Source organism: Kryptolebias marmoratus, linkage group LG15 (assembly GCF_001649575.2).
Source record: "Kryptolebias marmoratus isolate JLee-2015 linkage group LG15, ASM164957v2, whole genome shotgun sequence".
In the NCBI taxonomy this organism is placed as follows: domain Eukaryota; kingdom Metazoa; phylum Chordata; class Actinopteri; order Cyprinodontiformes; family Rivulidae; genus Kryptolebias; species Kryptolebias marmoratus.
Genome location: NC_051444.1, coordinates 8,826,474 through 8,838,591, shown reverse-complemented (window position 1 = coordinate 8,838,591; position 12,118 = coordinate 8,826,474). Strand labels below are relative to the sequence as shown.

The following is a 12,118-nucleotide window of genomic DNA, read 5'->3' as shown; positions in this document are numbered from 1 at the left end:
CCACCTTTTCCTAATGTCTCCTTTCACAGAGGAACTTCACCAAACTGAGCAGTCAGCACAAGGAGCTGGAGGAGAGATTACAAGAAGAAAAGACCCAGAAGGAGCAGTTCAAAAACATGAAGAACAGCATCGAGGACGAGAGAAGGCTGCTGGACCGTACGGTGGAAAAACTTCAGAAGGAGGTCGGTATACTAGAGCCTTTAACAGGAACATTTGTGTAAGGAGGAACCTGAGTTGGCAAAAAGCTTTCAGTCACTTATTTTGATTCAAATAAGATTCATATTCATTGATTTGAATGTTTCTTTTGGGAATGCATGATGATAAATCTGACTGACAGGCATCAAAAATATGGTTAAAAAACATATAAGCAACTTTATTCTGTAGGTATTATTGATTTAAACCAATTTTTGAATAAACCTGTTAAGATTAAAGAATATATACATTTTTTGCAACAGTTTATAGCTTTTATTATAAATATAAAATTATATAATATGTGTACATTAAACACATCCTGGTGGAGATTCAGATCAAGAGATTTTAAGCAACCTCATGGTCACACTGCTCTAATTTCTCCACACATCCCACTGTCTCTGGCCTCCTTCCTTCTGTCTGTCCCTGCAGATGAACGATATCGTAGAGGCGTCTCAGACGTCCACTCGAGAGCTGCAGGAGCAGATTGATATTTACAAAGAGAAGAACCGCCGGGAGCTCACGGAGCTGCAGAGGCTCCTGAAGCAGCGAGGACAGGAACTGGAGGAGTTCATGATGACCACCAAAACTCTGCAAGAAGAGGTAAAGCAGCCTCATCTGACACAATGAGGACGTAAACGCTGCTTTCAGGGTGAGATGATGGTCAGATCATTAGTCAGGCCATCCCAGCCTACTCATGCAGGACAGCCTTGTGATGACTCAACCAGATGAGCCCTTTCTTTTAACCCTCTGATCTCTGCTCAGACATTGATGTCATCGCTTTGATATTTCCGCTCCTTTCTGCTCTTTAAACCCAAAACCTAGTCTCAAAGTGAAGGACTTCAGTTAAGGCACACAAAACTACTAATTTTGTTATTTTTTTATGTTAATAAAGGTTAGCTTAAAATGAAAACTAAGAGTTAAACATGGCGCTTCCCTATATATATATATATATATATATACATTACAGATAAACATGACATGACATGTGACCCCTCCTCTGCATTATTTTTGGTTGTTGTCAGCACTTTGGAATGTGGAGAATGTTTTTTATTTAAGATTGGAGTAGATGAACGTGATTATTTATGTTGGAATGAAAAACAGCTTTATTTATACACCAAACATTTACTGAAGGTGGGGCTGTTGACACAGTTTATTTTTATGATTACCACACAGAACAGTTTTACAGCCCAGTAAAAGCAGAAAGCTTGAGAATAGTGTGATGTTTAACGTTAACCTGGCAAAACATCGAACTAGTAGTGAACTTAGTGGTATACAACAACTGGTTTCAGAACTCCTGCTTTATCCTCCGTCTGCAACTTTCTGAGCAAATGTGCATCTGTGGGAGCTTTCCTGTTTACTACCATTCTTCTTTTCTGAAAACACGGCTGTTAATAGACAGTTTAACACACTTCGAGATGTGACATGGTGTTTTTAAAAAGAGGACGAAATAAAAACATCAACAAAAATAAAATTTAATGCTTACTGGTTCCCTTTTTGAAATTTACAGGCTCTTGTATGAGATAATCAGTATTCTGTTGTGCTGTTTGTTCTACAAACATAAGGGAAGATGTAAAAGTTGTTTATACTGTTTTTTTTTAAGAGAGAATGACTTTAAACGGGCAGTGATAAACTTCAGATTTTAATACATAGGGCAAATTTTACAAAATAATACAAGCATTAAACAGCGTTATATCCTTAAAATCCCCCAGGCTTCATTGAACAAAATTCAGGTTTGAGGTTTTATTTTGAAACTGCACTTTTTGTTCCACTTTCAAAACTCAAGAGGTTTTCATTTGCTTGTGTCATGAGATAGAAAGTAGATATTAAATGTCGGGGTAAGGTCAGCGTCCAGGCTCTTCCCGCCTGTATCTCTGCTGATGTATCTTTATTCAGCTGGTGTACAGGAAGAGGAGGATGTCACTGTTGTGAAAGCCTCGCTGGCTCATTCACATCCTCCTCCTCCTCCTTCACCCCTCCTGAGAAACTGATTACTAGTCCAATGAGTCCTCTTATCGTGCTGCTCTCAACCGCCCTGTTGGTCTCCGTGTTTCTTTGGCAGTTCATCGTTAAAGTTATGAATGCAGGCCAAAACATCTGAAATATATTTATGATTTTCGAAATTATCTGGGAACGACAGCAACTTTAAAACAATCACAACTGTTTCGCTCTTGATTGAACAGTTAATATGGTCATTTAAAAAGTTGTGTAAGGATACATGCAGGGGAAAAAAAACAGATGTTTGAGAGAAATTAGGGCAGCTGATAAATTTGTCTTATCGGGAAACAGTGGGGACATTTTTTTGCAGCTGTGGGGGGGCTCTCCCTCTGAAGGAAAATACTATCTGCCCTGGATTTATTAATCACTCAGGGGAGCTGTACAATAATTCCTCTAAACAGCAGCTAAAATGTTGATTATCACTACAGCTGTATGTCTTTTTTATGAATTAAGGTGAAATATTGAAACACGGTGGAGAAATTTCAACAGGTGGGTTCGTCTGCACATATTGCAAATACATTTAAAGCGTCCTGAGGCTTTCTTAGTGGAACATTAAATCCAAACCAGACAAGTTCAGAAGTTCAGGGACCGGAAAACATATCTAAATAGACGTAAACCTGGACAAATGTTTCTGTAAGGAGGATTTTTGTCATTTATGTTCCCCTAAAGGAGGACTCAAAAGAGTCACACTTTAAACTTCTGTATTTGTTCCACCTGTGGTGTTTATTTAAATGGATTTTGGTAAATAAATGTAAAATATATTTAAGCTCAAGTCTCGTCTTTGACGTTTAAAGACACTTTAGATTTAAAAAAAAATCTCTGCAAATCGACTGATTATCATAAATAATCATTAGGTTTCAGCAGTGTTTGTATTCAGAGAATAATTTTTTTTTTTTTTTTTTTTTTTGTTTTAGCTCTTACTGAGGGAGCAGGACCTGCGGCAGTGTCAGAGGGACAGAGACGAAGCTCTTCTCAGGGAGAAGACGCTGGAGAAAAAGGTTCACGATCTGGAGATGGAGACGGAGAAAAGCGGTCAGAACAAGGAGGACAAATCACGACAGTTCAAACTAATGGAGGTACAAGATGATGTTGCATGAATCCATCCTAAAAGCTTTGGTTTCCATGAGCTGTACAGTGGAAATGATTGTAAAAAACCTTCCTCCTATGGGACAGATTTCATTAAAGCTCACCTGTCAATACAAACAGAAATGGCAGCAGTCACTCACAGTTCGAATGTAATTTCTTATCTGCAGGACAGGATTGCTCAGCTGGAGCTGGACCTCGAGGAGGAGCGTCAAACGGGAGACCAGCTGATGGACAGGGTAGACCGAGGAAGAGAGCAGGTACACACACTCAACACATTTTCATTATCGGCGCTCACCTGACCTGCTGTTCGTGTTCACACAGACGTGTCTCTGTTCCACCTCGGTCTGTAAATGATACCCAGATCTCCTGTTGCTTCGTCTTCCATTTCTAACATCATCACCGCAGCCACTAATCTCCCAATGAAAGAAAACCCCATGTAACAATTTCAGGTCTTAAATATGTCCCACAAGACTCAGTGCATGGGAGTCTTGTGTTCACCCTCAGCTGTGCGTTTCTTCACACATACTGTCCACGCCCATTTTTTATTCTCTAGCTTTTGAATAAAGTGTGCAGGTTTTTTGCTTTGTGAGATGATCTTGCGTAACCACTCGGGTTTGGTGGCTTGCCAGCAGGGTCCAAGAGCGTCTGTCCAATTTTCATGCACCAGTCACAAAAAGACCCTTCTCAGTGGGCCAAATAACTCAAGCTGCCAAATGTCTTCAGTTTTCAGGTTGTGGAGTTCACTTGGAAATTGCAGCTCGTAACTTCAGCTCGAGAACAAGCAAGTTTGGGTTTGCTTGCAGGAAAATGCTCCAGTTTTCCCGTGTTAAAGCTGCGGACGGAGGCGCTGTGAAGTGAGATTCAGATAAACCGTGCGCGCTTCTAGGACTGCAGTTTGAGAAAGATCTTTCTGTTCAGAGGGAGGATGGAGTCAGAGTTGCGAATAAATCTAAAGGCGGCCAGATTTCTGGCTTCCCTACAGGTTCCTCTCAGCGTGGGGCTAACTGATTCAAAAGTTGTGACCAAATTTTAAATAAAGTGTGTCTCGTTTGTGTGGTAGAGTATTAAGATCTTAAACGGTCCCCCTGAGAGGGTGGGGAAAAACTCCTGGCACAGAGAAAAGGGGCATTGTGACAAAGTGGCATTGGTTCAGCATGAGGCTGAGGTCGGTTGTCAAGGCAACATCCGAGCTTTTTAGCGCCGAGTGGAGAAGACTGAGTGCTTGTGGTGTGTTTTTTGTGAATGCACACACACATGCCTTGCGGGTGTGTGCTCTCTAATGTCTGTGGGGAGGTGGGGTGGAGGGTGTATGGCTATGGGGCGGTGGGGTTGCAGCAGAGGCAGCAGGACGAACACCTGCGTCTCTCCTGGCACCAGGTGCTCCTCTCCTGTCTAAATGAGAGTAATCTCCTCTCTCCTCTCCTGCCGTCTCTCACAAAGCAGATTAGTTTCGCTGCATGTTCCAGTCTGCTGATTCAGCTCCCTCAAGCACTGCGCTGGCTGCACCAGTTATAGGGGCCATCGTTCATCAGAGCAGCCCACTGTCACCCACTAATTGGCATAAAATATCACCAATTCTCAGCTACTCCCACAAAGAAGCAACCGTCACCGCCGCATCGATTGGTTTTCATTCTGTCTCTTTTAAATCCAGCCGGTGAGTGAACATTTACAGTCGGGCCTATCTGAAAGTTGATATGTGACGACACCAGATTTAAAGGACTAGTTTGGTATTCAAATCATCTTAAAGCATCTTTAAACTTTAATTTATGGGTTTAACCCCACTGAGGGTTGATCTGCACAAACGAGTCGTTTAGTTTGGGATTTAACTAAAAATTGTCTAATCAGCATTCACCAAAGCTAGATTTGAAATGAGTGAATTCAGAGTTTCCCTAAAAGGCAGAAATCTGCTGAATTATTAGAATCCTCCGTTGTAAATCGATTTAAATAGTTTCACGTTGAATAAACCACATTGGGCTCCTCATCTTTATCCTCCTCTTCAGTAAACTGGTCTGTGATTTAATGTCTCTAATTTCTTTCAGTCACATTAAATTAGAATAAAAGCTGAAATCCAGTTGATTAAATAATTTATTTATTTTTAAATATTATTGTCAGGTGACCTTAAAAAAAACCAACAAACAAAAACACGTTTGTCTTTTAGAGATACGGAGGGGTTTTGTCTCATCACAGCCTAAAACTGTAAAAGGCTGAGTTCTGTAGATTACCAGATAAACTTCCTTTTGTCTTATTAAAAAAGATAAACTTTATATTCTCTGGGCATTACTTCAGCTTTTAGGTTTTCAGGCTGAACAAGACGTTGTTCCTGGAAATATTCCTGTTTCACTAAATCGGAGGAGCTTGTTGGACTTTTTATTAACAGTTATCATGGACAAAAATTCATAATGAAACCTAACTGAGTTTGGTTTGAACTTTAACCTTTATTGAATTTAATACGTTCCCGATTCAAGTAAAGAAGGCAGTTAAATCTTTTGAATCGCAAATTGAAATTAAAGCTGATCTAATTTTAAAAGAGAGAAATTACATTTTCTGTTAAAATGCAGTGACGGTGAGCGCTAAACAAGCTGAAACTGAGTGAAACTACAGCTAAGAGCAAAAATAATCAAGAAGTTGCCTAAAAGCTAAAAGTAGCAAAAGGCTAGCTAAAGATATATAAGAAAAAATTTGAATTTGAAAGAATTTAAACGATTTCAGTGTATATCTTTGAGGAAAACATTTGTAAGTATTTGAAAAGTATTAAGGTTACAAATACCAAAAGTCGTCACGCCCATCTGTGAGCTAAACGTTCTGATGTATGAATAGCTAAAATAGCATACAGTTTGCTGAAATAGTTAATTTGCTGAAAACGTGCAAACAAAATAAAAGGTGTGAATGCTGAATCAGCGTTTCTCATGATTAAAATGTAGTTTTGTTGCAGTGCAAACACAGATTTCTTGGAATGCAACAAATTTAAACCAGAAACTATGACATATAACACTATCAGTTTTAAAATAATAAAAAAAAAAAACTCGTAGCCTGTGTCTGCGTCTTCTCCCCGTTTCACTGAGAGTTGGCATGACGATCGAAACACGCGCTGGAATGCAGTCGAGTAAGAAAATCCAGCTCACCAATTAACCAGAACGTTCACGGCACTAACTCCTCTATTGTTCAGCACTTTGACTCATTGACTGCCGCGGCGGTTTCTGTTGTGGGCGAGACTCGGAGGCCGTCCGGGGATAATTGTGATGAGACGTTGTGTAGCGATGACGGTGTCTGAACTCGGCTTGACAGGTGGAGCAGATGAGGAACGAACTCCTGCAGGAGAGAGCGAACAAACAGGACCTGGAGTGTGACAAGATGGCTCTGGAGAGACAGGTACACTCCCTCCTGTCTGAACAGATACACAGTTGGAATCGGCTCAGATCACACACCACTTCATTCGTTTTATCATCCCATCCATTTGATTGTATCCATTTTTCATCAACATCATTCTCTGTTTGGAGATATAAGTAGTTCAAAGGAACGTCTGTGAAGCTGCTCACCAGCTCTCCCTTTATGTTGTCTCCAGAACAAAGACCTGAAGTCCAGGGTGTCTTATCTGGAAGGTTCCCACAAGTTGAATAAGGAGGGCCAGGTGTCCCAGCTGGAGGCTCGCATCCAGGAGCTGGAGGAGCAGCTGGAGGGGGAGGAACGGTGAGAAGAAGTGATGATGCTGTGCTGAAGGTCACAGAAGGAAAAAAACTCTCATTAGGATGAAGATTATATGGTTACATGGTTGCAACTAAAACTAGAATTTGACAGTTTTAAATAAGACGCAGACGTTCTGCTTGTTTTAGAGAGCGAGCCAACCTGCAGCTGTCGAACCGCAGGCTGGAGAGGAAAGTCAAAGAGGTGATGATGCAAGTTGAAGAAGAACATCATGTGATGCAAGACCAAAAGGACCAAGTATGTACCTGACCCTCTGCCTTCATGATCAGATCAAACTCTGGCTCTGCAGGTCACATTTTAACCTGACGTGAACGGATGAATGCTTTAATGTTTTTATTTTTGCAGTTAAACCTTCGTCTAAAAGCCTTAAAGAGGCAGGTGGATGAGGCTGAGGAGGAAATCGACCGGCTGGAGCACGGCAAGAAGAAGCTGCAGAGAGACCTGGACGAGCAGCTGGAGGCCAACGAGCAGCTCCAGAGTCAGCTCAAAGCCCTGAAGAACGAGATCCGGTAAACGCCGCAGCCCGCCATCCGTGCTTCATCACGAGCAGGCGAGTCGTCGAGAGAGAGAGAGATCTTTTTGTCCCTGTTAAAATGCTTTTTAAATCTCCGATCCAGGCGTAAGAGCTCCTCCGCTCCGCTGCTTAACAACCTAGATGATGATGATGATGATGATGACGACGACGAGGACATCGGCACCGACAGAGAGACGTACTTCAGCTCATCCATGGGCTACAAGCGCTCGAGTCAAGAGAACAGCTTGTCAACTTTATAAATAACTGGAAATCATGTTGTTTTTGTTGTTGTTTGTCAGAGTTGGACCAAAACGTCTGGTTGTAGATTTTACACTGAATTATCTGTTAAAACATCACAAGTCTTTCTTGCCAAAAGATTTTTTTTTGATTACCAGCCGTGAACATATTTTTTTCTGGATTTTATTTCTGGGCGAAGTCTTGGTGTCCATAAATTCACTCAGTATTATTTGAGCAAAATCAGATACAAAATTTAACAAAGTCTGCAAAAGTTAAATGTAAATACTCTTTATTTCATTATTTCTTACTTTTACCTTTTTTAAAGTGGATTCTCTTCTTTCTACCTTATTATGAAAACGTTGTTCTTAATAAATATTACAGCATTAGTGAACTTTTACCTGCACTGCAAAACAGCACAACCAGTACTGCCTTTATGAACAATATGAAGTTATTTTGTACTTTTCATGCCTGTCAGACATATTAAATTTACATTAAAAATGTCAGACTTTTATTTATATATATATATATATATATATATATATATATATATATATATATATACCGTCCAGTTACATAAAGTATATTTACCTTTTTATTACTGAATGAAAATCTAATCCGAATATTTTGAGTGAATTTTGACAGGATGCTTTAATTTATTCAGTTGATTTTTGCAACATCTTGGATTATTTTTTTTTTTTTTTAAGGAATCCACAAATGAGGGACTTTTTATATACGGTTTTATATCATTTGATGACCAGTTTTACAGCAATGATATCAATTTAAATGTTACCAACAATTTTTTTTTTTGTTATTAACACTTCCTAAAATGACTAAATATTGTTGTGATGCTCACAAGTTCTTTTGTAACGGAGTCGCTGTGATTCTGGAGCAGCTTCCAGTTCCCGTCGACTCTGTCGGCTGGCGGCAGTATTAACACTGGACACGTGCAGGTTTAAACCTTTTTTAGCCTCATGTTTGTGTCTGAGGCGAACACCTGGCCTCGCGGCGCCTCGGTAAACTTTACTTTACCCGAGTGGGACGAGTTGACAATCATTGTTTCGCTACACTGTGACGACTTCCTGTTCTGTTGTGTTCCCGCTGAAGTTGTGGAGCGATACCTCTTTGTACACAACTGTATGTTTATAAATCCTGCTGAGACAAAAATAAAGGTAATTTCAGTTACTCCCGTGTGCTTTTTGCTCTGTGAACCTTTATTTAGCCCCTGTAAGAATTTAAATAGGAGTGCTCTGTGTCCTGTCAGCGATTATCAAATGAAACGGTGCTCCTTCACTTGAATGTTGTGTCAATATGTGTCGTGGAGGCTTGACGTTTCGATATCAGGCCTGTGTGGAAAAAATGAGTTGCGTAAGTGCTTTTAAAAAGGTAAAGATAATGAATCACAGAGAAACTCCTTTTAGTGTTGAACACAACTGCTGCCCTCTAAGGATGGTGAAAACTTTTGTGATTTAAATGTGTATTTAAAGCTGAAAATCATGTATTTAATGAAACTGGGCCCTAATTAATAAAACATCCTAAACAGTGAGTGGACACTTTGAGGGTTCAGAATTGTGCCATTTGTTGGATTCAGTTTTTAACTCGATTAAATCACACAAAAACAAAACCCCATACACATAAACCTGAATTCCTGCTCTAAACAAGAGAGCGGAAACTTTAAAAAAAGCAGCAAACAGGCAAAACACGTCTTTGAGTCGACGAAGGGGGAAGTTTTTGAAATGGTTTCACTTCAGAGTTGCAGGGTTTGGCAAAATGTGACGGAAAAATCTAAAGTCCTGCTGGAAAGTTTTCAAATATAAATAATCAAAGTGTTTATATGAAGGTAACAGTTAAAAACTGACTCATTTAGGGTTTTATTTCTTTCTACAAACCTTTGAGTTGTTGTCTTTTCTGTTTCTGCTGCGGCTCCATCCAGCTGGTTCTGTTTTCTCCATCTTATCGTGAAGAAACATTCGTGACCCGGTTCCTCTGAAGCCAAACATCCACCCTGCCTCCATGTGTGTGTTTTTTTTAGTTTGTTTTCACTTCCAGGTCCTCTCCGTACATTTAAAATGACCAGAATTAAGGTGCAGGTTGATCTCAGTTTTATCTGACAAAAGAAAAGAAAAGTTTTAGAACGACTCCGGGTTTTTAATTGTTGGACTCATGAATGGTTTGCATCCTGCTGTGGAATGTTTGCTGGAAAAAAAATAAATCCAAAGTGATGCATCATTGTTCTAAAAACATGTTTTTTCAAGACGTAAAGAAAAAAAGTCTGAAAATGATCAAATTCAGGAGCGTAAAAGCACCCTGATGCACCTGCACAGACTTAGTCAGACCTCTGTTTCTGAAATAATTTGATCAGTCGACGCTGATTTCACACATCCTTAGACAGCAGCTGCAGAAACAGCAGCTCTGTATTTAATTTCGTGCTCAGCGAGTCTGTATTTTTCCTGCTGAGCAGCAGAATCACATGCATCCTGTCTTTAGACCTGATCATCTTCATCTCCGCTGTTAAAAAAGGAGAAAAAAATCATTCAGGTTAAATCTGGTGTAGATTCTCAGTCATTCAGATCCAAAAAATGGGTAAAAAAACAAAAAACAACTGGATTTCTATTCTGTAGCTCACTCTCCTCCCAATAGAAGCTCGTTAGTCAGGCAAATGAAGACCCTAATGAGTCTCTGTTGTGAGGAGAGTGAGTTTAATCTACTTACAGAACATCTCAGCTTTAAAAGCTTGAACTCCTCACCTTTTTGAATTGAGGAAGCTCCTCAGATGATCAGGTTAAAACTATTTCTGCTCTGAAATTAAATGGCCAATAGTTCAAATAAAGATTTTAGGCTCACATTTGTTGCAGACCACAGCAGAGAAAGGAGGTGAATAAATGGACTTTTCTGATTTTCTCTGGCTGGCTGGCTGCTGTCAGCGGGTCATGACCTCCGTTTGTTTCTGCTCTGTGTGGAACAAACAGTTCGACCTCGGCTGAGCCTCGGCGTTATCTCCATCTCCCCCGCGTCCAGCCGAGCAGCAAGCGGACGACCGCAGGATTAGGAGCTAAAAGTCGTGGAAGCTTAACAAGGTGATCATTCCTGGGATTCCTTCATGTGACTGAGTGACTTTGGCCGGGGGGGGGGGAACTGCAGGGAAAGAAAGGCGACACATGAGAGGAAAACTGTGGCTAAATGTTGAGGGGGAAGCTTTAAACAGGGTCTCGTTTTCTGACACATCATTGCTGGGCTCTGTTTCTTAGAAAGCAGCAAAGTTTTGCAGTTTTGACAGAGATCTGGACAGATCTGAGCTGCAGGGGGACATTATGAGAACCTCACAGTGCTGCGCTGCCACCTAGTGGTGATAATGATAACAACGTAGGCCTCTAAGCTACAAAGCTGCCTTTGTGGCTCTGCTGACATTTTTTTTTTCAAATTACAAACTGAGAATCTGAAATTATGAGTTTACATTTTTAATCAGCCGTCACTGCAGAAACCACAGGTGGAACTGAACCTTTTCTTTATTTAAGCTCAAAAATAAAGACTATTTTCATCATAGACCAAATCATTTCAGAGTCATGGCAATTAGAGAGAAAAGGCCGAGATGAAGAACAACGTTTTAAAAGCATCATGAACTTTTTATCTTAATGTCTGAGGTCACACACAGCAAAATATGTTACAACTACAGAGTTTTGCTATAAGAAATCCTAAAAAGTGAAACACCTGGTAGAATCTACACCCAACAAGTAGATTTTAATTCACTTACCTTAAGATGAAGGTTATACAGAATTATACAGATGGTTATTTAGTCAAAATATGAAGTATTGAATTTAAAACTAAAAAAATCTGTTGTTAAGCGATGTCAGCTTTAATATATCAAAACTTTTCCATAGACGTCTGCTTGCACCTCAATGGAAACAGGTAAATTAAGGCATTTGGAAAACATATTCATCAAAAACAATAACACTTCTTGGATTCTTACAAAAGTCCAGTTTTGGACATCGTGGGTTTCATGGATGTGCAACTCTGGATGTCGATTCTTTAACTAGAAATAAACAAATAAAGAAATGCTCCTCTCTATTTTGGAAATTATGAGTGTTTTAGGGATAGACAAAGGAAGTTATGAATGGGAGAGCATGTTTATACTTTCATGCTTTTTCCAGTTGTGAGTTTTATACAAACAGAGTTGTAATATGAGAGTGGAGGCTGGTGTTTCTCACCCTGTCCAGATCTGTCAGACACTCATCCTGATGATGAATAATATCTGTTCAACGTGATTTATTACTGCTTCAATAAACGCTGCACAAAGACATATTTAATGATTTCTGAGTAAATTATGTAACCTTTGTTTTCAAGGTGTGACCTGCCCCGCTCTGACGTGTTCACAAAGGAACTCCCACAATGTTTTGT

General features: G+C 39.9%; 1 protein-coding gene across 4 annotated transcripts in view; it reads left to right on the top strand.

The window, feature by feature from the left end:
• Positions 1–8,908, top strand: part of cgnl1 (cingulin-like 1) — a 29,817-nt gene extending 20,909 nt beyond the window's left edge. For all 4 annotated transcript variants that reach the window (XM_037979808.1, XM_037979807.1, XM_017404731.3 and 1 more), the window contains exons 11-19: positions 30–182; positions 622–792; positions 3,102–3,263; positions 3,441–3,530; positions 6,559–6,642; positions 6,836–6,960; positions 7,104–7,212; positions 7,321–7,484; positions 7,593–8,908. In XM_037979808.1, coding sequence (XP_037835736.1) covers positions 30–182; positions 622–792; positions 3,102–3,263; positions 3,441–3,530; positions 6,559–6,642; positions 6,836–6,960; positions 7,104–7,212; positions 7,321–7,484; positions 7,593–7,749 — 1,215 coding nt within the window. In that variant the 3' untranslated portion in view covers positions 7,750–8,908. The remainder of the gene's footprint in view (positions 1–29; positions 183–621; positions 793–3,101; positions 3,264–3,440; positions 3,531–6,558; positions 6,643–6,835; positions 6,961–7,103; positions 7,213–7,320; positions 7,485–7,592) is intronic.
• The last annotated feature ends 3,210 nt before the right edge of the window (positions 8,909–12,118 follow it).